The sequence below is a fragment of the Lepisosteus oculatus genome, chromosome 7 (assembly GCF_040954835.1).
Source record: "Lepisosteus oculatus isolate fLepOcu1 chromosome 7, fLepOcu1.hap2, whole genome shotgun sequence".
NCBI lineage: Eukaryota > Metazoa > Chordata > Actinopteri > Semionotiformes > Lepisosteidae > Lepisosteus > Lepisosteus oculatus.
The window spans coordinates 1,327,477-1,355,446 of NC_090702.1; the positions used below are offsets into that span (position 1 = coordinate 1,327,477).

General features: G+C 53.4%; 1 protein-coding gene across 3 annotated transcripts; it reads right to left on the bottom strand.

Moving 5' to 3' along the window:
* Positions 1-14: 14 nt before the first annotated feature.
* gys1 (glycogen synthase 1 (muscle)) lies at positions 15-27,830 on the bottom strand. 3 transcript variants are annotated; one of them, XM_069191811.1, is made up of 16 exons: positions 27,723-27,830; positions 24,018-24,141; positions 21,237-21,418; positions 19,835-20,026; positions 17,781-17,966; positions 15,753-15,897; positions 12,248-12,365; positions 11,274-11,394; positions 6,615-6,721; positions 6,194-6,253; positions 5,329-5,521; positions 3,847-3,973; positions 3,208-3,303; positions 2,901-3,064; positions 2,268-2,348; positions 15-1,411 (listed from the first exon to the last, which is right to left on the bottom strand). In XM_069191811.1, the coding sequence occupies exons 2-16, from the start codon at positions 24,133-24,135 to the stop codon at positions 1,148-1,150; spliced, it is 2,154 nt and encodes a 717-aa protein (XP_069047912.1). In that variant the 5' UTR covers positions 24,136-24,141; positions 27,723-27,830; the 3' UTR covers positions 15-1,147. The 3 variants fall into 3 exon arrangements, with proteins under 3 accessions (XP_069047912.1, XP_069047913.1, XP_069047911.1); XM_069191812.1 differs by having other exon boundaries at positions 27,646-27,723; XM_069191810.1 differs by lacking the exon at positions 27,723-27,830 and adding an exon at positions 27,572-27,706.
* Between the last annotated feature and the right edge of the window lie 140 nt (positions 27,831-27,970).

Here is a 27,970-nt window from a genome sequence, read left to right on the forward strand (position 1 = left end):
TACAGGGCACTGTCTCGCTCAAATTCCACACCTTTATTGTTTCTCAAGAAGGATTTTATCATGAACACGGCTGACAAGCACACACAAACTGCTGGGACCACACCGGGGCCCTGAGGCAGACTGGGAGGGAAACTGGCCTGGCTGGTCTGGGGCACGGGGGGGGGTGTGTTCGGGGGTGATCTCTCCCTCTCTCTCTCTCTCTCCACGGACACCAGCAGTCCCAACGTTAAAAACATTGAAATCGCCTTAAAAAACGCCTTCGCCCAGTTTCACAACACTCCCCCGAGACAGAGGGGAGGGCGTGGACTCTGGCCAGCAGGGCGGCGCTGTGTGTGTGTGTGTGTGTGTGTGTGTGCGCGCTCTGTGGGCAGGTGCACTCTGGCCAGCAGGGCGGCGCTGTGAGAGAGTGTGTGTGTGTGTGTGTGTGTGCTCTGTGAACAGAAGCACTCTACCAGCAGGGCGGCGCTGTGAGCGTGTGTGTGTGTGTGTGTGTGTGTGTGTGTGCTCTGTGGGCAGGTGCACTCTAGCCAGCAGGGCGGCGCTGTGAGAGAGTGTGTGTGTGTGTGTGTGTGTGTGTGCGCGCTCTGTGGGCAGGTGCACTCTAGCCAGCAGGGCGGCGCTGTGAGAGAGTGTGTGTGTGTGTGTGCGCTCTGTGAACAGAAGCACTCTACCAGCAGGGCGGCGCTGTGAGCGTGTGTGTGTGTGTGCGCGCGCTCTGTGGGCAGGTGCACTCTGGCCAGCAGGGCGTCGCTGTGAGCGTGTGTGTGTGTGTGTGTGTGTGTGTGTGTGTGTGTGTGCGCGCTCTGTGGGCAGGTGCACTCTGGCCAGCAGGGCGGCGCTGTGAGAGAGTGTGTGTGTGTGTGTGCGCTCTGTGGGCAGGTGCACTCTGGCCAGCAGGGCGGCGCTGTGAGCGTGTGTGTGTGTGTGTGTGTGTGTGTGTGTGTGTGTGTGCTCTATGAACAGAAGCACTCTACCAGCAGGGCGGCGCTGTGAGCGTGTGTGTGTGTGTGTGTGTGTGTGCGCGCGCTCTGTGGGCAGGTGCACTCTGGCCAGCAGGGCGGCGCTGTGGCTGTGCTCAGGGGGCTGGAGAGTGGAGCGCAGGCTGGGGGGAGTGCTCTGACGCGCTGGGGGGGCTGCGGGGGGGCCGCTAGTTCCTCTCGCTGGACAGCGAGCTGGTGGGGGAGCTGGCGGTGCTGGGGTGCGAGTTGCCGTCGGGGGGGCCCAGCCGGGGGCGCACGGACAGCGAGGCCGGCGGCCGGATGTTCTTCCGGTCCTTCTCCGCCTCCAGGTCTTCGTCGTAGCGCTCGTCCTCCTCCTCCTCCTCCGTCTCGCTGTGGTGGGGCGAGGAGTGGCGGGACAGCGACGGGGAGGGGGGCACCGAGGCAGGGCGGGGGTACCTGAAGCCCTGCGCCTGAGAGACAGGGGGGAGCACTCATCAGACACCCCCCAAACACACAGTGAGCCCCGGAGACACAGGGCACCCCCAAACACACACTGACCCCCAGAGACACAGGGCAACCCCAATCAGAGAGATTGACTCCCAGAGACACAGTACACCCCCAAACAGACACTGACCCCCAGAGACACAGGGCACCCCCAGTCACAGAGATTGACTCCCAGAGACACAGGGTACCCCCAAACACACACTGACCCCCAGAGACACAGGGCACCCCCAAACAGACACTGACCCCAAGAGACACAGGGCACCCCCAATCAGAGAGATTGACTCCCAGAGACACAGGACACCCCCAAACAGACACTGACCCCCAGAGACACAGGGCACCCCCAGTCACAGAGATTGACTCCCAGAGACACAAGGCACCCCCAAACACACACTGACCCCGAGAGACACAGGGCACCCCCAATCAGAGAGACTGAGCCACAGAGACACAGGGCACCTCCAAACACACAGACTGAGCACCAGAGACACAGGGCACCCCCAAACAGACACTGACCCCCAGAGACACAGGGCACCCCCAAACACACACTGACCCCCAGAGACACAGGGCACCCCCAATCAGAGAGACTGAGCCCCAGAGACACAGGGCACCCCCCAATCGGAGAGACTGAACCCCCAAACACACACACTGAGCCCAAGAGACACAGGGCACCCCCAGTCACACAGACTGACCCCCAGAGACACTGGGCACCCCCAAACACACAAACAGCCCCAGAGACAGACACAGAGACAACACCCTCACACAAGAGCCCAGATCAGACAGGAGGGCTCACAAGGAGACAGATTCACAACTGAAAGACAGACTCACAGTATTGGGTTCATGAGGCTCATAACTGTAAATCTCAGGGAAGGACTTTGCCAGGGCCATGTGACGAGCTGAAATATAATACTGAAAAAGAGAGAAATAAATGATTCTGTTACTGTAAAACAAATACTAAAGCCCTACAGGGAGCTGTACAGACTAGTGCTGAAAGACTAGAGGGAGCTGTCCTGTACAGTCTGGTGCTGAAACACTAGAGAGAGCTGTCCTGTACAGAGCAGTGCTGAGACACTAGAGAGAGCTGTCCTGTACAGTCTGGTGCTGAAACACTAGAGAGAGCTGTCCTGTACAGAGCAGTGCTGAGACACTAGAGAGAGCTGTCCTGTACAGTCTGGTGCTGAAACACTAGAGAGAGCTGTCCTGTACAGTCTGGTGCTGAAACACTAGAGAGAGCTGTCCTGTACAGTCTGGTGCTGAAACACTAGAGAGAGCTGTCCTGTACAGAGCAGTGCTGAAACACTAGAGAGAGCTGTCCTGTACAGTCTGGTGCTGAAACACTAGAGAGAGCTGTCCTGTACAGAGCAGTTCTGAAACACTAGAGAGAGCTGTCCTGTACAGAGCAGTGCTGAAACACTAGAGGTCACACAGTCTGTCTGCCCTTTCCCTGTCCCCTCCTCTCACCCTCCCCAGGTATCTCCAGTCCAGGAGGTCACTAAGCCTCTCGGTCCGGTTCCTCTGAATGATCCTCTGTCTGCGGCTCTGCTGACAGAAGGAGTAGAGGAAGGAGGTCAGCTGGTTACAGGACTCATCCACCCCTCTGAACCGCCGGTCCAGGATGTAGATACCTGAGGAAGAGGGCAGTGTCAGCAGGCGGAGAGCTGGGCTGGCCAGCAACAAGCCTGAATCAAACAGACAGGCATCTGAAGACGGCAAAGGAGAGCAGACGTTCAGGAATAACGAAGGGAGGAAACTACAGGTGGAGACTCACCGTACGCAGACGGGTCTGCAATGTGTTCTTCCATAAAGCAGCCAAAACCGGACAGATTGGTGGAGACACTGGGAATCCCCATTACTGTACACTCAGCTGGAGAGAGAGGTTGATATATTCACTGACTGGACACTCCAGTACATTAACACTGCACTGAGAGAGAGAGGGGTTCATACAGACACACTGACTGGACACTCCAGTACATTAACACTGCACTGAGAGAGAGAGGGGTTAATACACACACACTGACTGGACACTCCAGTACATTAACACTGCACTGAGAGAGAGAGGGGTTAATACAGACACACTGACTGGACACTCCAGTACATTAACACTGCACTGAGAGAGAGAGAGGGGTTAATACAGACACACTGACTGGACACTCCAGTACATTAACACTGCACTGAGAGAGAGGGGTTAATACACACACACTGACTGGACACTCCAGTACATTAACACTGCACTGAGAGAGAGAGAGGGGTTAATACAGACACACTGACTGGACACTCCAGTACATTAACACTGCACTGAGAGAGAGGGGTTAATACACACACACTGACTGGACACTCCAGTACATTAACACTGCACTGAGAGAGAGAGTGGTTAATACAGTTAACACAGCGCTGAACAGACAGGTACCTGGTGTGTATCCCCATGGTTCATAGTATGAGGGGAAGACACCCAAGTGACACCCTCTCACAAACTCCTCATAATCCATAGGGAGAAGAGGAGAAGTGGAAGACAGGAACTCAGGGTGGAAGATCACCTGAGAGAAAAAAGGATAAAGTCAGAAAGAGAAATGAGAAAGAAAAGGAAATGGAGATATCAGAAGACAGAACTATCAATTGAAAAAAGGATGTCAGGAAGAAACACTAGAGAGAGCTGTCCTGTACAGTCTGGTGCTGAAACACTAGAGGGAGCTTTCCAGTACAGTCTGGTGCTGAAACACTAGAGAGAGCTGCCCTGTACAGAGCAGTGCTGAAACACTAGAGAGAGCTGTCCTGTACAGTCTGGTGCTGAAACACTAGAGAGAGCTGTCCTGTACAGTCTGGTGCTGAAACACTAGAGGGAGCTGTCCTGTACAGTCTGGTGCTGAAACACTAGAGAGAGCTGTCCTGTACAGCGCAGTGCTGAAACACTAGAGAGAGCTGTCCAGTACAGTCTGGTGCTGAAACACTAGAGAGAGCTGTCCTGTACAGTCTGGTGCTGAAACACTAGAGGGAGCTGTCCTGTACAGAGCAGTGCTGAAACACTAGAGAGAGCTGTCCTGTACAGTCTGGTGCTGAAACACTATAGAGAGCTGTCCTGTACAGTCTGGTGCTGAAACACTAGAGGGAGCTGTCCTGTACAGAGCAGTGCTGAAACACTAGAGAGAGCTGTCCTGTACAGTCTGGTGCTGGAACACTAGAGAGAGCTGTCCTGTACAGTCTGGTGCTGAAACACTAGAGAGAGCTGTCCTGTACAGCGCAGTGCTGAAACACTAGAGAGAGCTGTCCTGTACAGAGCAGTGCTGAAACACTAGAGAGAGCTGTCCTGTACAGTCTGGTGCTGAAACACTAGAGGGAGCTGTCCTGTACAGAGCAGTGCTGAAACACTAGAGAGAGCTGTCCTGTACAGTCTGGTGCTGGAACACTAGAGAGAGCTGTCCTGTACAGTCTGGTGCTGAAACACTAGAGAGAGCTGTCCTGTACAGCGCAGTGCTGAAACACTAGAGAGAGCTGTCCTGTACAGAGCAGTGCTGAAACACTAGAGAGAGCTGTCCAGTACAGTCTGGTGCTGAAACACTAGAGAGAGCTGTCCTGTACAGTCTGGTGCTGAAACACTAGAGGGAGCTGTCCTGTACAGAGCAGTGCTGAAACACTAGAGAGAGCTGTCCAGTACAGTCTGGTGCTGAAACACTAGAGAGAGCTGTCCTGTACAGACTGGTGCTGAAACACTAGAGGGAGCTGTCCTGTACAGTCTGGTGCTGAAACACTATAGAGAGCTGTCCTGTACAGAGCAGTGCTGAAACACTAGAGAGAGCTGTCCTGTACAGTCTGGTGCTGAAACACTAGAGAGAGCTGTCCTGTACAGACTGGTGCTGAAACACTAGAGAGCCGTCCTGTCTCTCTCCCCCTGCACCTTGACTCTGTCCGAGGAGTTGTTGAACAGCCCTATTCTGCGGATGGAGGTGAGGATGGGGTCGGTGGAGTCGTCCAGCATGTTGTGGGTGCAGATGGGGGGCTGGCACTGCCTCTGTGTGCCGAAGATGGCCCTCTTCATCATGGTGAAGTCCTCCTTATCCAGCATCTTCGACACGTCTGGGAGCTGTCCCCTGAGAGAGGGGGACAAGACGGGGATCGACACTTCACGGAGAGAGCTACAGAACCACAAAGCACTGCCACACCACCGCCTTCATCCCTAGAAATCAGATACAGATCAATGCCTCCGCTAACTGGATTCAACCGTCACCCAGCCAATTGTGTTTCTCCAGTTGGACAGGGGACACAGGTTACTCCCCGCACAGACTTCTGGGGAATGTAGTTCAGACAAGACCCTCCATCTTGCCTCCTGCTGCCCAGACCACGCGAGTCGTAGCTGCCATGTTCAAACCTTTCTGAATGTGTCAGGAAATCAACTGGCTGTTATTGACTTGTATTGCTTTGGCAGCACTGGGAATCATCTCTCAGGCCAACTGAAGGATTCTGAGACAGACACAGAGACACAGAGACACAGAGACACAGAGACACAGAGACACAGAGACACAGAGAGAGTAGACACAGAGAGAGAGTAGAAACCAGGAAAAATGGACAGGCAGGGACAGAGAGACAGACGAGAGAGAGTAGAAACCAGGAGAGAGAGAGAGAGACAGGCAGGGACAGAGAGACAGACAGAGAGAGAGTGAGACAGGTAGGGACAGAGAGACAGATTTCCCTCAGTGTATCACACCGAGAGCCCTTCGTCGTCGCTGTCTCTCCCCGTCAGCCTGCAGGAGAGCAGTACTCACACCAGCAGGGACTCGTAGAGCTTCTTCCCAAACTTCTCCTTCACCGTGTTGGCAGTGTCCCTGCAGGGGGAGAGAGATCCCACTCTCAGTGGAAAGGACACGCTGGGTGGAACACAGCACAGTGACACACAGGACTCTGCACAGACCACACCCACCCGCGGGACTCTGCACAGACCACACCCACCCGCGGGACTCTGCACAGACCACACCCACCCGCGGGACTCTGCACAGTGACACGCACACACGCACGTGGGGCTCTGCACAGACCACACGCACACACAGGACTCTGTGAATCTGGGGAAACTGGCCAGAACACAAACAACCAGGTGTTAAAATGTTAAAAAGTGTTCAGGCAATGGCCAATGGTACACAGAGATAGTGCAGACTGTCGCACGGACAGAGGGACAGAGGGACAGAGTACCAGAGCTGCTTGCGGACAGCCTGCCCCTTCAGCGTCTCCACGTTGAAGTTGTTTGTCCGGGCTGGCATGATGAAGAAGGCGATGACAGTCACCTCGCTGTGATTGACCTGGGGAGAGGGGACAGGACACTGGATCACACACTGCACAGTGCAGCACAGAGCACACAGCCCTTCAGACACTGCACACTGCACACTGCACACTGCACACTGCACACTGCACACTGCACACTGCAGCACAGAGCCACAGCCCTTCAGACGCTGCAGCACAGAGCACACAGCCCTTCAGACACTGCACAGCGCAGCACAGAGCACACAGCCCTTCAGACGCTGCAGCACAGAGCACACAGCCCTTCAGACACTGCACACTGCAGCACAGAGCCACAACCCTTCAGACACTGCAGCACAGAGCACACAGCCCTTCAGACACTGCACACTGCACACTGCAGCACAGAGCACACAACCCTTCAGACACTGCAGCACAGAGCACACAACCCTTCAGACACTGCAGCACAGAGCACACAGCCCTTCAGACACTGCACACTGCAGCACAGAGCACACAGCCCTTCAGACACTGCAGCACAGAGCACACAGCCCTTCAGACACTGCACACTGCAGCACAGAGCACACAGCCCTTCAGACACTGCAGCACAGAGCACACAACCCTTCAGACACTGCACACTGCAGCACAGAGCACACAGCCCTTCAGACACTGTACAGCGCAGCACAGAGCACACAGCCCTTCAGACACTGCAGCACAGAGCACACAACCCTTCAGACACTGCAGCACAGAGCACACAGCCCTTCAGACACTGCACACTGCAGCACAGAGCACACAGCCCTTCAGACACTGCACACTGCAGCACAGAGCACACAGCCCTTCAGAAACTGCAGCACAGAGCACACAGCCCTTCAGACACTGCACACTGCAGCACAGAGCACACAGCCCTTCAGACACTGCAGCACAGAGCACACAACCCTTCAGACACTGCAGCACAGAGCACACAGCCCTTCAGAAACTGCACACTGCAGCACAGAGCACACAACCCTTCAGACACTGCACAGCGCAGCACAGAGCACACAGCCCTTCAGACACTGCAGCACAGAGCACACAGCCCTTCAGACACTGCACACTGCAGCACAGAGCACACAGCCCTTCAGACACTGCACAGCGCAGCACAGAGCACACAGCCCTTCAGACACTGCAGCACAGAGCACACAGCCCTTCAGACACTGCACACTGCAGCACAGAGCCACAACCCTTCAGACACTGCAGCACAGAACACACAGCCCTTCAGACACTGCACACTGCACACTGCAGCACAGAGCACACAGCCCTTCAGACACTGCAGCACAGAGCACACAACCCTTCAGACACTGCAGCACAGAGCACACAGCCCTTCAGACACTGCACACTGCAGCACAGAGCACACAGCCCTTCAGACACTGCAGCACAGAGCACACAGCCCTTCAGACACTGCACACTGCAGCACAGAGCACACAGCCCTTCAGACACTGCACAGCGCAGCACAGAGCACACAGCCCTTCAGACACTGCAGCACAGAGCACACAGCCCTTCAGACACTGCACACTGCAGCACAGAGCCACAACCCTTCAGACACTGCAGCACAGAGCACACAGCCCTTCAGACACTGCACACTGCACACTGCACACTGCAGCACAGAGCCACAACCCTTCAGACACTGCACAGCGCAGCACAGAGCACACAGCCCTTCAGACGCTGCAGCACAGAGCACACAGCCCTTCAGACACTGCACACTGCAGCACAGAGCCACAACCCTTCAGACACTGCAGCACAGAGCACACAGCCCTTCAGACACTGCAGCACAGAGCACACAGCCCTTCGGACACTGCACACTGCAGCACAGAGCACACAGCCCTTCAGACACTGTACAGCGCAGCACAGAGCACACAGCCCTTCAGACACTGCACACTGCAGCACAGAGCACACAGCCCTTCAGAAACTGCAGCACAGAGCACACAGCCCTTCAGACACTGCACACTGCAGCACAGAGCACACAGCCCTTCAGACACTGCAGCAAAGAGCACACAACCCTTCAGACACTGCAGCACAGAGCACACAGCCCTTCAGAAACTGCACACTGCAGCACAGAGCACACAACCCTTCAGACACTGCACAGCGCAGCACAGAGCACACAGCCCTTCAGACACTGCAGCACAGAGCACATAGCCCTTCAGACACTGCACACTGCAGCACAGAGCACACAGCCCTTCAGACACTGCACAGCGCAGCACAGAGCACACAGCCCTTCAGACACTGCAGCACAGAGCACACAGCCCTTCAGACACTGCACACTGCAGCACAGAGCACACAGCCCTTCAGACACTGTACAGCGCAGCACAGAGCACACAGCCCTTCAGACACTGCACACTGCAGCACAGAGCACACAGCCCTTCAGAAACTGCAGCACAGAGCACACAGCCCTTCAGACACTGCACACTGCAGCACAGAGCACACAGCCCTTCAGACACTGCAGCAAAGAGCACACAACCCTTCAGACACTGCAGCACAGAGCACACAGCCCTTCAGAAACTGCACACTGCAGCACAGAGCACACAACCCTTCAGACACTGCACAGCGCAGCACAGAGCACACAGCCCTTCAGACACTGCAGCACAGAGCACATAGCCCTTCAGACACTGCACACTGCAGCACAGAGCACACAGCCCTTCAGACACTGCACAGCGCAGCACAGAGCACACAGCCCTTCAGACACTGCAGCACAGAGCACACAGCCCTTCAGACACTGCACAGCGCAGCACAGAGCACACAGTCCTTCAGACACTGTACAGCTCAGCAGAGAGCACACAACCCTTCAGACACTGCACAGCGCAGCACAGAGCACACAGCCCTTCAGACACTGCACACTGCAGCACAGAGCCACAACCCTTCAGACACTGCAGCACAGAGCACACAGCCCTTCAGACACTGCAGCACAGAGCACACAGCCCTTCAGACACTGCACAGCGCAGCACAGAGCACACAGCCCTTCAGACACTGCACAGCGCAGCACAGAGCCACAACCCTTCAGACACTGCAGCACAGAGCACACAGCCCGTCAGACACTGCAGCACAGAGCACACAGCCCTTCAGGCACTGCAGCACAGAGCACACAGCCCTTCAAACACTGCAGCACAGAGCACACAGCCCTTCAGGCACTGCACACTGCAGCACAGAGCACACAGCCCTTCAGACACTGTACAGCGCAGCACAGCACAGAGCACACAACGCTTCAGACACTGTACAGCGCAGCACAGAGCACACAGCCCTTCAGACACTGCACAGCGCAGCACAGAGCACACAGCCCTTCAGACACTGCACACTGCAGCACAGAGCACACAGCACACAACGCTTCAGACACTGCACAGCGCAGCACAGAGCACACAGCCCTTCAGACACTGCACAGCGCAGCACAGAGCACACAGCCCTTCAGACACTGCAGCACAGAGCACACAACCCTTCACACACTGCACAGCGCAGCAGAGCACACAGCCCTTCAGACACTGCAGCACAGAGCACACAGCCCTTCACACACTGCACAGCGCAGCACAGAGCACACAGCCCTTCAGACACTGCAGCACAGAGCACACAACGCTTCAGACACTGCACAGCGCAGCACAGAGCACACAGCCCTTCAGACACTGCACAGCGCAGCACAGAGCACACAGCCCTTCAGACACTGTACAGCGCAGCACAGCACAGAGCACACAGCCCTTCAGACACTGCACAGTGCAGCACAGAGCACACAGCCCTTCAGACACTGCACAGCGCAGCACAGAGCACACAGCCCTTCAGACACTGCACAGCGCAGCACAGCACAGAGCACACAGCCCTTCAGACACTGTACAGCGCAGCACAGCACAGAGCACACAACGCTTCAGACACTGCACAGTGCAGCACAGAGCACACAGCCCTTCAGACACTGCAGCACAGAGCACACAGCCCTTCAGACACTGCACAGCGCAGCACAGCACAGAGCACACAACGCTTCAGACACTGTACAGCGCAGCACAGAGCACACAGCCCTTCAGACACTGCACAGCGCAGCACAGAGCACACAGCCCTTCAGACACTGCACACTGCAGCACAGAGCACACAGCACACAACGCTTCAGACACTGCACAGCGCAGCACAGAGCACACAGCCCTTCAGACACTGCACAGCGCAGCACAGAGCACACAGCCCTTCAGACACTGTACAGCGCAGCACAGCACAGAGCACACAGCCCTTCAGACACTGCACAGTGCAGCACAGAGCACACAGCCCTTCAGACACTGCACAGCGCAGCACAGAGCACACAGCCCTTCAGACACTGCACAGCGCAGCACAGCACAGAGCACACAGCCCTTCAGACACTGCACAGTGCAGCACAGAGCACACAGCCCTTCAGACACTGTACAGCGCAGCACAGCACAGAGCACACAACGCTTCAGACACTGCACAGTGCAGCACAGAGCACACAGCCCTTCAGACACTGCACACTGCAGCACTAAAACGTACATCAAGCTCAATGTATATTAGCACAGTGATCTCCAGTGATCTCTGAGCAGCACAGCGGGACAGGACAGCGGGACAGGACAGCGGGACAGGACAGCGAGCTCGGGATAAACAAGTACACACCCTCAGTAAGTAATTCAGTCTGGCCAGGGCCTCCAGGAAAATATCAGCTCCTTTATTGGAGAATTCATAACGTCCGGCAATGAAGAGGAACAGAGTCTTGTCCAGGTTGAAGTCCAGGTGTCTGAGGAGACACAACGGGTTTTCTTCATTCAGGCACCAACACAAGTATAACCTGCCGTCTCCTCACACTAGACTCAGTGCCTCCAGATCAGCACTGATCTCTCTGACAGGAGACTTGACACCCCCACAACTGTAGAGGTCAGTCTGCTGCTGATGGAGACACACAACTAGCTTCTTACACGCACGCACACACAAGCACACAGAAACATGCACTCACACAGACACACATAGGGACACAAGCACACAATCGCATACAGACACACGAGGAAACAATCCCACAAAAGCACACACAGACACACACAAGGACACAAGCACACATAAGAACAGACAGGGAAACACACGAGGGCACACTCACACAAAAGCACATACAGACACAAGCACATCAAGTCACACACACACACGAGGACACAATCACACAAAAGCACAGACACAAGCACATAAAGGCACACACACACACAAGGACACAACCACACAAAAGCACAGACAGACACACACGAGGACACAATCACATACAGACACACACACACGAGGATACTATCACACAAAATTACACACAGGCACGCACGAGGTCACAATCACGCACAGGGACACAGACGAGGGCCCCATCACACCCACACACAATCACACACAGGGACACAACCCCACTGAGAGCAGCCCTGTCGTGACCCCAGGTGTGACCTCTCGCACCCAAGACTGTCACCCCAACACCCAGCGTGGCTCGGGCCGGCGGGAGGGCACCCCCTGGTGGGGGGGGAGAGGGGAACAGGGGCGGTGCGGATAAGGACCCCGCTCAGCGGCGGTGTGTGCGTGCGTGCGGGGCGGGGTGATGGACCGGGCACCGGTCACTCACGGACCCGTAGAAGTGCCCCCGGATGAACTCCTGGATGCGGGCCTTGCTCTGGGCGTGCAGGTTCTGGAACTCGTGCACCGCCGAGAACTTCTTGACATTGAGGCCGTTGGGGGTCACGATGTCTGCGGAGTGAGAGAGCTCAGACTGAACACCGGGCGCGTGGGGGGGGGTCTCAGGGACATTAACATACAGACACAAGGAGCATTACTGAGAGACAGGCTCACTGTCTGTTCCTCAGGCTGGGACAGGAGATCACACACTGTATTATTATTATTGAGAGACAGGCTCACTGTCTGTTCCTCAGGCTGGGACAGGAGATCACACACTGTATTATTATTATTATTGAGAGACAGGCTCACTGTCTGTTCCTCAGGCTGGGACAGGAGATCACACACTGTATTATTATTATTGAGAGACAGGCTCACTGTCTGTTCCTCAGGCTGGGACAGGAGATCACACACTGTATTATTATTATTGAGAGACAGGCTCACTGTCTGTTCCTCAGGCTGGGACAGGAGATCACACACTGTATTATTATTATTGAGAGACAGGCTCACTGTCTGTTCCTCAGGCTGGGACAGGAGATCACACACTGTATTATTATTATTGAGAGACAGGCTCGCTGTCTGTTCCTCAGGCTGGGACAGGAGATCACACACTGTATTATTATTATTGAGAGACAGGCTCGCTGTCTGTTCCTCAGGCTGGGACAGGAGATCACACACTGTATTATTATTATTATTGAGAGACAGGCTCACTGTCTGTTCCTCAGGCTGGGACAGGAGATCACACACTGTATTATTATTATTGAGAGACAGGCTCGCTGTCTGTTCCTCAGGCTGGGACAGGAGATCACACACTGTATTATTATTATTGAGAGACAGGCTCACTGTCTGTTCCTCAGGCTGGGACAGGAGAACACACACTGTATTATTATTATTGAGAGACAGGCTCACTGTCTGTTCCTCAGGCTGGGACAGGAGATCACACACTGTATTATTATTATTGAGAGACAGGCTCGCTGTCTGTTCCTCAGGCTGGGACAGGAGATCACACACTGTATTATTATTAATGAGAGACAGGCTCACTGTCTGTTCCTCAGGCTGGGACAGGAGATCACACACTGTATTATTATTACTGAGAGACAGGCTCACTGTCTGTTCCTCAGGCTGGGACAGGAGATCACACACTGTATTATTATTATTGAGAGACAGGCTCACTGTCTGTTCCTCAGGCTGGGACAGGAGATCACACACTGTATTATTATTATTATTGAGAGACAGGCTCACTGTCTGTTCCACAGGCTGGGACAGGAGATCACACACTGTATTATTATTATTGAGAGACAGGCTCACTGTCTGTTCCTCAGGCTGGGACAGGAGAACACACACTGTATTATTATTATTGAGAGACAGGCTCACTGTCTGTTCCTCAGGCTGGGACAGGAGATCACACACTGTATTATTATTATTGAGAGACAGGCTCGCTGTCTGTTCCTCAGGCTGGGACAGGAGATCACACACTGTATTATTATTAATGAGAGACAGGCTCACTGTCTGTTCCTCAGGCTGGGACAGGAGATCACACACTGTATTATTATTACTGAGAGACAGGCTCACTGTCTGTTCCTCAGGCTGGGACAGGAGATCACACACTGTATTATTATTATTGAGAGACAGGCTCACTGTCTGTTCCTCAGGCTGGGACAGGAGATCACACACTGTATTATTATTATTATTGAGAGACAGGCTCACTGTCTGTTCCTCAGGCTGGGACAGGAGATCACACACTGTATTATTATTATTGAGAGACAGGCTCACTGTCTGTTCCTCAGGCTGGGACAGGAGATCACACACTGTATTATTATTATTGAGAGACAGGCTCACGGTCTGTTCCTCAGGCTGGGACAGGAGATCACACACTGTATTATTATTATTGAGAGACAGGCTCACTGTCTGTTCCTCAGGCTGGGACAGGAGATCACACACTGTATTATTATTATTGAGAGACAGGCTCACTGTCTGTTCCTCAGGCTGGGACAGGAGATCACACACTGTATTATTATTATTATTGAGAGACAGGCTCACTGTCTGTTCCTCAGGCTGGGACAGGAGATCACACACTGTATTATTATTATTGAGAGACAGGCTCACTGTCTGTTCCTCAGGCTGGGACAGGAGATCACACACTGTATTATTATTATTGAGAGACAGGCTCACTGTCTGTTCCTCAGGCTGGGACAGGAGATCACACACTGTATTATTATTATTGAGAGACAGGCTCACTGTCTGTTCCTCAGGCTGGGACAGGAGATCACACACTGTATTATTATTATTGAGAGACAGGCTCGCTGTCTGTTCCTCAGGCTGGGACAGGAGATCACACACTGTATTATTATTATTGAGAGACAGGCTCACTGTCTGTTCCTCAGGCTGGGACAGGAGATCACACACTGTATTATTATTATTATTGAGAGACAGGCTCACTGTCTGTTCCTCAGGCTGGGACAGGAGATCACACACTGTATTATTATTATTGAGAGACAGGCTCGCTGTCTGTTCCTCAGGCTGGGACAGGAGATCACACACTGTATTATTATTATTGAGAGACAGGCTCACTGTCTGTTCCTCAGGCTGGGACAGGAGAACACACACTGTATTATTATTATTGAGAGACAGGCTCACTGTCTGTTCCTCAGGCTGGGACAGGAGATCACACACTGTATTATTATTGAGAGACAGGCTCGCTGTCTGTTCCTCAGGCTGGGACAGGAGATCACACACTGTATTATTATTAATGAGAGACAGGCTCACTGTCTGTTCCTCAGGCTGGGACAGGAGATCACACACTGTATTATTATTACTGAGAGACAGGCTCACTGTCTGTTCCTCAGGCTGGGACAGGAGATCACACACTGTATTATTATTATTGAGAGACAGGCTCACTGTCTGTTCCTCAGGCTGGGACAGGAGATCACACACTGTATTATTATTATTATTGAGAGACAGGCTCACTGTCTGTTCCACAGGCTGGGACAGGAGATCACACACTGTATTATTATTATTGAAAGACAGGCTCACTGTCTGTTCCTCAGGCTGGGACAGGAGATCACACACTGTATTATTATTATTGAGAGACAGGCTCACTGTCTGTTCCTCAGGCTGGGACAGGAGATCACACACTGTATTATTATTATTGAGAGACAGGCTCACGGTCTGTTCCTCAGGCTGGGACAGGAGATCACACACTGTATTATTATTATTGAGAGACAGGCTCACTGTCTGTTCCTCAGGCTGGGACAGGAGATCACACACTGTATTATTATTATTGAGAGACAGGCTCACTGTCTGTTCCTCAGGCTGGGACAGGAGATCACACGCTGTATTATTATTACTGAGAGACAGGCTCACTGTCTGTTCCTCAGGCTGGGACAGGAGGTCACACGCTGTATTATTATTATTGAGAGACAGGCTCACTGTCTGGCAGGTGTGGGAATCTCTCTCACTCACCTGGTTTCCTCTTCAGCAGGTTCTCCGCCTCGATGGCTGTGATCTGGGAGACGGTGGTGAAGACGTGAGCACAGTGCACAGCTGCCCTCTCTATACAGTATCGGTGATAGATCTGTCTGTCCCCAGCCTCCTTGTCCACATTGAACTGAGGGACAGAGAGAGAGAGGGGTTCATACACACACACTGACTGGACACTCCAGTACATGAACACTGCACTGAGAGAGAGAGGGGTTCATACACACACACTGACTGGACACTCCAGTACATGAACACTGCACTGAGAGAGAGAGGGGTTCATACAGACACACTGACTGGACACTCCAGTACATTAACACTGCACTGAGAGAGAGAGGGGTTCATACAGACACACTGACTGGACACTCCAGTACATTAACACTGCACTGAGAGAGAGAGGGGTTCATACACACACACTGACTGGACACTCCAGTACATTAACACTACACTGAGAGAGAGGGGGGTTCATACAGACACACTGACTGGACACTCCAGTACATGAACACTGCACTGAGAGAGAGAGGGGTTCATACAGACACACTGACTGGACACTCCAGTACATTAACACTGCACTGAGAGAGAGAGGGGTTCATACAGACACACTGACTGGACACTCCAGTACATTAACACTGCACTGAGAGAGAGAGGGGTTCATACACACACACTGACTGGACACTCCAGTACATTAACACTACACTGAGAGAGAGGGGGGTTCATACAGACACACTGACTGGACACTCCAGTACATGAACACTGCACTGAGAGAGAGAGGGGTTCATACAGACACACTGACTGGACACTCCAGTACATTAACACTGCACTGAGAGAGAGAGGGGTTCATACAGACACACTGACTGGACACAACAGTACATTAACACTGCACTGAGAGAGAGAGGGGTTCATACAGACACACTGACTGGACACTCCAGTACATTAACACTGCACTGAGAGAGAGAGGGGTTCATACACACACACTGACTGGACACTCCAGTACATTAACACTGCACTGAGAGAGAGAGGGGTTCATACAGACACACTGACTGGACACTCCAGTACATGAACACTGCACTGAGAGAGAGAGGGGTTCATACAGACACACTGACTGGACACTCCAGTACATTAACACTGCACTGAGAGAGAGAGGGGTTCATACAGACACACTGACTGGACACTCCAGTACATTAACACTGCACTGAGAGAGAGGGGGGTTCATACAGACACACTGACTGGACACTCCAGTACATGAACACTGCACTGAGAGAGAGAGGGGTTCATACAGACACACTGACTGGACACTCCAGTACATTAACACTGCACTGAGAGAGAGAGGGGTTCATACAGACACACTGACTGGACACTCCAGTACATTAACACTGCACTGAGAGAGAGAGGGGTTCATACAGACACACTGACTGGACACTCCAGTACATGAACACTGCACTGAGAGAGAGAGGGGTTCATACACACACACTGACTGGACACTCCAGTACATGAACACTGCACTGAGAGAGAGAGGGGTTCATACAGACACACTGACTGGACACTCCAGTACATGAACACTGCACTGAGAGAGAGAGGGGTTCATACAGACACACTGACTGGACACTCCAGTACATTAACACTGCACTGAGAGAGAGAGGGGTTCATACAGACACACTGACTGGACACTCCAGTACATTAACACTGCACTGAGAGAGAGGGGGGTTCATACAGACACACTGACTGGACACTCCAGTACATGAACACTGCACTGAGAGAGAGAGGGGTTCATACAGACACACTGACTGGACACTCCAGTACATTAACACTGCACTGAGAGAGAGAGGGGTTCATACAGACACACTGACTGGACACTCCAGTACATTAACACTGCACTGAGAGAGAGAGGGGTTCATACAGACACACTGACTGGACACTCCAGTACATGAACACTGCACTGAGAGAGAGAGGGGTTCATACAGACACACTGACTGGACACTCCAGTACATGAACACTGCACTGAGAGGGACGCACGGTGTTGAGGTTGTTGTAGAAGTCCACATTGCCAGCGCAGAGGTACCGGCCCAGCAGCGTGGCGTGGGTGGTGAAGATGGTGGCCACGGGCAGCTTGCGCTTTCGAGAGAGGACGAGCCCAACGCCCGCCAGCCACTCGTGGAAGTGGGCAACGATGTGCGGGGTCTCTTCGCACTGCGCAGCAAACTGAGAGAGAACGAGAGAGAGGGGGGTCATACACAGAGAGAGAGAGGGGTTAATAATGACAGAGAGAGAGAGGGGTTCATACACAGAGAAAAAGAGGGGTCCATACACAGAGAGAGAGAGGGGTTAATAATGACAGAGAGAGAGAGAGGGAGAGGGGTTAATAATGACAGAGAGAGGCAGAGGGGTTAATACACAGAGAGAGAGAGGGAGAGGGGTTCATACACAGAGAGAGAGGGGGTTCATACACAGAGAGAGAGAGGGGTTAATAATGACAGAGAGAGAGAGGGAGAGGGGTTCATACACAGAGAGAGAGGGGGTTCATACACAGAGAGAGAGAGGGGTTAATAATGACAGAGAGAGAGAGGGAGAGGGGTTAATAATGACAGAGAGAGAGAGGGAGAGGGGTTCATACACACAGAGAGAGAGGGGTTCATACACACAGAGAGAGAGGGGTTAATAATGACAGAGAGAGAGAGGGAGAGGGGTTCATACACAGAGAGAGAGAGGGGTTAATAATGACAGAGAGAGAGAGGGAGAGGGGTTCATACACAGAGAGAGAGGGGGTTCATACACAGAGAGAGAGAGGGGTTAATAATGACAGAGAGAGAGAGAGAGGGGGTTCATACACAGAGAGAGAGAGGGGTTAATAATGACAGAGAGAGAGAGGGAGAGGGGTTCATACACAGAGAGAGAGAGGGGTTCATACACAGAGAGAGAGAGGGGTTAATAATGACAGAGAGAGAGAGGGAGAGGGGTTCATACACAGAGAGAGAGAGGGGTTCATACACAGAGAGAGAGAGGGGTTAATAATGACAGAGAGAGAGAGGGGTTCATACACAGAGAAAAAGAGGGGTTCATACACAGAGAGAGAGAGGGGTTAATAATGACAGAGAGAGAGAGAGGGAGAGGGGTTAATAATGACAGAGAGAGGCAGAGGGGTTCATACACAGAGAAAAAGAGGGGTTCATACACAGAGAGAGAGAGGGGTTAATAATGACAGAGAGAGAGAGGGAGAGGGGTTAATACACAGAGAGAGAGAGGGGTTAATAATGACAGAGAGAGAGAGAGGGAGAGGGGTTAATACACAGAGAGAGAGAGGGGTTCATACACAGAGAAAGAGAGGGGTTAATAATGACAGGGAGAGAGAGGGAGAGGGGTTAATAATGACAGAGAGAGAGAGGGGTTAATAATGACAGAGAGAGGCAGAGGGGTTCATACACAGAGAGAGAGAGGGGTTCATACACAGAGAGAGAGGGGTTAATAATGACAGAGAGAGAGGGGGAGAGGGGTTAATAATGACAGAGAGAGGGGGGGATTACTAATGACACAGAGAGGGCGGGGGGTTAATAATGACCCAGAGAGGGGCATATACACACACAGACAGAGAGAGAGGGGTTAATAATGACGGAGAGAGAGAGGGGTTAATAATGACACAGAGGGGCATATACACACACAGAGAGGGTGGGTGGGGCTAATAGAGGGAGAGGGAAGTTCATACAGACACAGGGAGTGAGAGTAGAGCCACAGAGAGAGTCTAAGAGAGCCTACTACACATACTGTAGATCAGTACAGGGCATCAGCAACTCTCAGAGAACCCAGGCGCAGGACCCACAGGCGTCCTGATCGTGCCCGTGTATAATTCACTAAAAACCAGCCTCTGCTTCGCTCGTTACCCCTCACTACACGTCTTCCTCCCTCCTCTCTCCATCACTCTCAGTTTCAGTCGGGTCACTTTCGTGATGAACGTGCCCCAGACCGCCTGCCTCATTTCCACCGCATCATCTGAGCTAACCGAGACCGGGACCCAGACTGGAGATTTCCGGGTGTCCAGGGAGCGCCTGACTGGAATTCCTGGCCAAGTCTCCCACCTCCCCCAGCAGCCAGGCGGTGAGGAACCCGAAGAGCACAGCGTCGTTGGCGTCACGATCGAACCAGGGGACCCCGATATTGCAGGTCTCCCACAGCTCCTTCTTCCAGCGGTCCAGCGACCAGGCAGTGAAGGCCACATCAATCAGGATCACATAGGGGCTCCCCTCAATCAGCCATCGGCCGAAATACACCTGAAGAACAGGGGTACAGGGGTTCATACAGACACACTGACTGGACACTCCAGTACATTAACACTGCACTGAGAGAGAGAGGGGTTAATACAGACACACTGACTGGACACTCCAGTACATGAACACTGCACTGAGAGAGAGAGAGGTTCATACAGACACACTGACTGGACACTCCAGTACATTAACACTGCACTGAGAGAGAGAGGGGTTCATACAGACACACTGACTGGACACTCCAGTACATTAACACTGCACTGAGAGAGAGAGGGGTTCATACAGACACACTGACTGGACACTCCAGTACATTAACACTGCACTGAGAGAGAGAGGGGTTCATACAGACACACTGACTGGACACTCCTGTACATCAACACTGCACTGAGAGAGAGAGGGGGGTTAATACAGACACACTGACTGGACACTCCAGTACATGAACACTGTGCCATTGATGTGCCACTTGCGTCTTGACAGGGGGAGGCAGATTCATGCTGGACATAAACACGACTTCACACAAACTCTGCCGAGAAGCAGGGAAGGAGAAGAAGGGGGCAGGAGCAGAGTCACGAGGGGCAGAGGTGACATCGATACCCTGCGCGTGCAGCTGTCTGTGTCTCACAGTGACCCAGCGGCTCTGTCACTGAGCTAATATAGCACAGTAACCTTTGCAGAGAGCATTCCAGCACCCAGCCTTCCTGCCCAGGAGGGGGGTGGGGGTCCCTGCTCCACAGCGCCCCCTCGCTCCAGTCAGGCACAGCGGGGGAACTGCACCAGCCTCTCTTCCACAGGGGTGAGCAGTCCTCCCACCTGGGACCCCAGTCCGGCCTCCTCATCGATATCCGGGGGTCTGTCTGACTCAGCTGTGACACACCTGTTGCTCGAACCCGAGCCCAGAGCTCTGCTCCACACTGCTGACACCCCTGCTGCTCAAACCCGAGCCCAGAGCCCAGAGCCCAGAGCTGTGCTCCACACTGCTGACACCCCTGCTGCTCGAACCCGAGCCCAGAGCCCAGAGCCCAGAGCCCAGAGCTCTGCTCCACACCGCTGACACCCCTGCTGCTCGAACCCGGGCCCAGAGCCCAGAGCCCAGAGCCCAGAGCCCAGAGCTCTGCTCCACACCGCTGACACCCCTGCTGCTCGAACCCGGGCCCAGAGCCCAGAGTTCTGCTCCACACCGCTGACACCCCTGCTGCTCGAACCCGGGCCCACTGACCTTGCAGCCCTGGGAGTTCATCTTGTCCAGGGTGCGCCGCAGCGCCGCAGTGGGCGGCTCGATCAGCTCCACCTGCGTGCGCACGCTGTGCTCGAAGTAGGGCCCCACCAAGAAGTAGCTCTCCCCCCACTCCTCGGCCGTGAGGCGCGCCTTCGTCTGGATCACCGTGTAGATCCCACCCACTGGGAGAGAGACAGGGGGGTCAGAGAGAGACAGGGGGGTCACACACAGAGAGAGAGAGGAGAGACAGGGGGGTCACAGAGAGAGAGTTATGTCGATATTATATAATATGTCTTTGTTGTAAATGTCTGTAACATGTCTGTAGATTTTATTTTACTTCTATTTTTTGTTTTGTTCTATGTTAATTTTATTATTTTTATTTGCTTTGGCAACACTGATTGTACCCAGCGGTCATGCTAATAAAGCACCTGGAATTGAATTGAATTGAATTGAATTGAATTGAGAGAGAGAAAGAGAGACAGAGAGAGGGAGAGAGAGAGAGAGAGAGAGAGAGAGGGAGAGAGAGAGACAGGGGGGTCACACAGAGAGAGAGAGAGAGAGGAGAGACAGGGGGGTCACACAGAGAGAGAGAGAGAGGAGAGACAGGGGGGACACACAGAGAGAGAGAGAGGAGAGACAAGGGGGTCACACAGAGAGAGAGAGAGAGAGACAGACAGGGGGGTCACACAGAGAGAGAGAGAGAGAGAGAGGAGAGACAGGGGGGACACACAGAGAGAGAGAGAGAGAGGAGAGACAGGGGACACACACACAGAGAGAGAGAGACAGACAGGGGGGTCACACAGAGAGAGAGAGAGAGAGAGAGAGAGAGAGAGAAGAGAGAGAGAGAGAGAGAGAAAGAGAGAGAGAGAGAGAGAGACAGACAGGGGGGTCACACAGAGAGAGAGAGAGAGAGAGAGAGAGAGAGAGAGAGAGAGAGAGAGAGAGAGAGACAGACAGGGGGGTCACACAGAGAGAGAGAGAGAGAGGAGAGACAGGGGGGACACACAGAGAGAGAGAGACAGACAGGGGGGTCACACAGAGAGAGAGAGAGAGAGACAGACAGGGGGGTCACACAGAGAGAGAGAGAGAGAGACAGACAGGGGGGTCACACAGAGAGAGAGAGAGAGACAAGTTCCTGCTCTACGCAGATGACCTGGTCCTGCTGTCGCCCACAGAACAGGGGCTGCAGCAGAACCTGGCACTGCTGGAGCAGTACTGTCAGACCTGGGCACTGACAGTCAATCTGGACAAGACCAGAGTTATGGTTTTCCAGAAGAAAGCCAGACCTCAGGGAAACAGGTACAAATTCACACTGAACAACAACACATTGGAGCACACATCCAGCTACACATATCTCGGTCTCACCATCAGCTCTTCCGGGAGTTTTGACCTGGCAGTGAAGGCACTGAGGGAGAAGGCACTCAGGGCTTTCTACGCAATAAGAAGGAGGCTCTTCAACATCAACCCACCAACAAGAATCTGGCTCCAAATATTTGAAAGTGTAATCCAACCCATTGCCCTATACGGCAGTGAAGTTTGGGGTCCCCTCACAGACCAGGATTACACCCAATGGGACAAACACCCCACAGAAACTCTGCACATGGAGATCTGTAGAATCATCCTCCGTGTGCAGAGAAAAACTCCTAACAACGGGTGCAGGGCCGAATTAGGCCAGTACCCACTATTGATAAACATACAGAAAAGAATATTAAAGTATTGGCTACACCTAAAAAACAGCGACCAAAATTCCTACCACCACAAAGCCCTGCTGAGCCAAGAGCTGAGCCCAAAACAGAGCCCCCTGAGCCAGCTGGTCCTGAGGCTCACCGACCTGAGCCACACCAACACTAACCAGCCTCAGGACAGCACTGCTAGAGCACCACAACCCAGACTCAACCACATCACAGCACAGATCAAACAGCAATATCTCACACACTGGGACACACACACACAAACACAACATAAACTGGAATGCTACAGAACCTTAAACAGACAATACACACTAGCTGAATATTTGACCAAAATAAAAAATAACAAACAGAAACAGACCCTGACGAAGTACAGGCTCAGTGACCACAACCTGGCCATAGAAACTGGGCGACACAGGCAGACCTGGCTGCCCAGAGAGGACAGGCTGTGCTCCCACTGCCAGCAGGGAGAAATAGAGACAGAGGTGCACTTCCTACTGCACTGTGACAGATACTCTGGGATTAGAGAAACATTCTTCCCGAAATTCAGAAATCTAATCCCAGAGTTCCCACACCTGCCAAAACCACAACAGGTCCCAATCCTACTGGGAGAGGGAGGAGGGAACTCAGTTGATCTGGCAGCCCAGTATGTGATCTCCTGTCACAGCCTGAGGAACAGTGAGTCCGTCTCCCAATAATGCTCCAGCTGCCTACAGTATGTCAATATTATATAATATGTCTTTGTTGTAAATGTCTGTAACATGTCTGTAGATTTTATTTTACTTCTATTTTTTGTTTTGTTCTATGTTAATTTTATTATTTTTATTTGCTTTGGCAACACTGATTGTACCCATCGGTCATGCTAATAAAGCACCTTGAATTGAATTGAATTGAGAGAGAGACAGACAGGGGGTCACACAGAGAGAGAGATAGATGGGGGTTGACACCCTGCGAGAGAGACAGTGGGTCACACACACCCAGAGAAAGAGACACAAGGGGGAGACTGAGGATTGAAGGGGCTGAACAGAGACAGGGACATACAGGACACGACTGGACACTGACAGACAGGCACGACAAAGACAGGCACACAGACCCTTATTGGCCACCTCCCAGGCGATCTCGAAGAGCACAGCGTTCTCCTGGTCGAACTCCTCGTCCCACTCGTCCACCCCAAACAAGGAGGTGACCGACAGACTGCGGGTCAGCGGCATCCTGGCCTGGGGGGACACAGAGAGACCCTGAGCGGGCGGGGAACGGCAGGCAGGCAGGCGCTGGACACCCGCGGGGTCCTCGTCCGGGGTCCTGACCGAGCCAGGGCATGTATAATTCACCAGCTCCTCTCTGAATAATACATGCCCACGGCCAGCCCTCTTCAATCCATCACCAACTGAAACAACATGAGCCACTAGCTGCAGTGCACCTGGGCTCCTTCAATTACTAAGGGTCAGGAAGGAAGAGGTGGAAAATGTTCCTCTCTCTCCCTGTGTCTCCTGTCCTCTTGTGTGTGTTTATTACTGAGGGATTCTCTGTGATCTCCTCTCTCTCACTGTGGCTCCTGTCCTCTTGTGTGTGTTTATCACTGAGGGACTCTCTGTGATCTCCTCTCTCTCTCTCACTGTGTCTCCTGTCCTGTTGTGTGTGTTTATTACTGAGGGATTCCCTGCTGTATCTCCTCTCTCTCTCACTGTGTCTCCTGTCCTGTTGTGTGTGTTTATTACTGAGGGACTCTCTGTGATCTCCTTTCTCTCACTGTGGCTCCTGTCCTGTTGTGTGTGTTTATTACTGAGGGATTCTGTGATCTCCTCTCTCTCACTGTGTCTCCTGTCCTGTTGTGTGTGTTTATCACTGAGGGATTCTCTGTGATCTCCTCTATCTCTCTCACTGTGGCTCCTGTCCTCTTGTGTGTGTTTATTACTGAGGGATTCCCTGCTGTATCTCCTCTCTCTCTCACTGTGTCTCCTGTCCTGTTGTGTGTGTTTATTACTGAGGGACTCTCTGTGATCTCCTCTCTCTCTCTCACTGTGTCTCCTGTCCTGTTGTGTGTGTTTATTACTGAGGGATTCCCTGCTGTATCTCCTCTCTCTCTCACTGTGTCTCCTGTCCTGTTGTGTGTGTTTATTACTGAGGGACTCTCTGTGATCTCCTTTCTCTCACTGTGGCTCCTGTCCTGTTGTGTGTGTTTATTACTGAGGGATTCTGTGATCTCCTCTCTCTCACTGTGTCTCCTGTCCTGTTGTGTGTGTTTATCACTGAGGGATTCTCTGTGATCTCCTCTATCTCTCTCACTGTGGCTCCTGTCCTCTTGTGTGTGTTTATTACTGAGGGATTCCCTGCTGTATCTCCTCTCTCTCTCACTGTGTCTCCTGTCCTGTTGTGTGTGTTTATCACTGAGGGAGTCTCTGTGATCTCCTCTCTCTCACTGTGTCTCCTGTCCTGTTGTGTGTGTTTATCACTGAGGGACTCTCTGTGATCTCCTCTCTCTCACTGTGTCTCCTGTCTTGTTGTGTGTGTTTATTACTGAGGGATTCTGTGATCTCCTCTCTCTCTCCCTGTGTCTCCTGTCCTCTCAGTCACTTGTCTTCAAGGCCTGATTTCGAACAGGCCCAGCTGCGGGGAAAGGCGAAGAGGAGCAGTGTGGGAGTCTGACAGGAGAGAGGGGGACAGAGAGACGTGCAGCTACACACGACTGATGAGACCACAGAGGAAGTCACACTGACACTGACACCACACACAGCCAGCTCTCTGTTCCTGCTGCTGCTGCTGCTGATGCCATACTCCAGCACTGCAGGCACAGAGCAGTGACACACACAGCCCTACACACTGCAGACACAGAGCAGTGACACACACAGCCCCACACACTGCAGACACAGAGCAGTGACACACACAGCCCTACACACTGCAGACACAGAGCAGTGACACACACAGCCCCACACACTGCAGGCACAGAGCAGTGACACACAGCCCCACACACTGCAGGCACAGAGCAGTGACACACAGCCCCACACACTGCTGACACAGAGCAGTGACACACACAGCCCTACACACTGCAGACACAGAGCAGTGACACACACAGCCCCACACACTGCAGGCACAGAGCAGTGATACACACAGCCCCACACACTGCTGACACAGAGCAGTGAGACACACAGCCCCACACACTGCAGGCACAGAGCAGTGATACACACAGCCCTACACACTGCTGACACAGAGCAGTGACACACAGCCCTACACACTGCAGACACAGAGCAGTGATACACACAGCCCCACACACTGCTGACACAGAGCAGTGACACACACAGCCCCACACACTGCTGACACAGAGCAGTGACACACACAGCCCCACACACTGCAGGCACAGAGCAGTGATACACACAGCCCTACACACTGCAGACACAGAGCAGTGATACACACAGCCCTACACACTGCTGACACAGAGCAGTGACACACACAGCCCCACACACTGCTGACACAGAGCAGTGACACACAGCCCCACACACTGCTGACACAGAGCAGTGACACACAGCCCCACACACTGCAGACACAGAGCAGTGACACACACAGCCCTACACACTGCAGGCACAGAGCAGTGATACACACAGCCCCACACACTGCAGGCACAGAGCAGTGATACACACAGCCCTACACACTGCAGACACAGAGCAGTGACACACACAGCCCTACACACTGCAGGCACAGAGCAGTGACACACAGCCCTACACACTGCAGACACAGAGCAGTGATACACACAGCCCCACACACTGCAGGCACAGAGCAGTGATACACACAGCCCCACACACTGCAGACACAGAGCAGTGACACTCACAGCCCTACACACTGCAGACACAGAGCAGTGATGCATACAGTCCTACACACTGCAGGCACAGAGCAGTGATACACACAGCCCTACACACTGCTGACACAGAGCAGTGACACACAGCCCTACACACTGCTGACACAGAGCAGTGACACACACAGCCCCACACACTGCAGACACAGAGCAGTGACACACACAGCCCTACACACTGCAGACACAGAGCAGTGATGCATACAGTCCTACACACTGCAGGCACAGAGCAGTGATACACACAGCCCTACACACTGCAGACACAGAGCAGTGACACACAGCCCTACACACTGCAGACACAGAGCAGTGATGCATACAGTCCTACACACTGCAGGCACAGAGCAGTGACACTGTGGACACACTGCTGACATAGACCAGTGATACACATAGCCCTACACACTGCTGACACAGAGCAGTGACACACACAGCCCTACACACTGCAGGCACAGAGCAGTGCCACACACAGCCTTACACACTGCAGATACAGAGCAGTGATACACACAGCCCTACACACTGCAGGCACAGAGCAGTGATACACACAGCCCTACACACTGCAGACACAGAGCAGTGACACACACAGCCCTGACACAAGGTCATGAGCTCCAGCAGGACGGAGAGACAGGAGATGCGAGACTCCACCGCGCCGCATCAGGACCGAGCCCGCCGGAAATCCGCGAGTACGCTCGCTATGACTCGGCCCCAGAGTCCGGAAGCCCCCCGCAGGCACGCTCGCCACTCGGGCCCCATGCAGACGGACCCCCGGATCAGGAGAAACCAAGGCAACCAAACACACACACACACACCTCTCCCTGCCTGTCTCCTTCCGCGCGCAGCCACTGGGGAACACAGACCCCAACTCGCCCCGAAAATCACTCACACAGCCGCTAGCGCTTCGACACCAGGAAGGTCAGGCAGCGACAGGCGGGGGGGTCGAAGCTCTTGCTTCAAACTTACCTCCGTTGCGTTAGAGGTCCGAGCAATCAGAACCGTTTCATCTGTTGCAACCAGTCCATTCTGGGAAACTGAGGAGAGGCGAGGGGGCGGGGGCCTCGCTCGCGTCCGGGGCTCCTATTGGCCTTCCGGACGTCAGTCAATCTGAGTGACGTTGCGGGACAACAGTAGGCACGCAGCCGAGGCCCCTCCCCCCCACTGGGCGTGGCCAGGAGGAGTCGGCAACACCCCCTTCCGCATTAGCTCTTCGC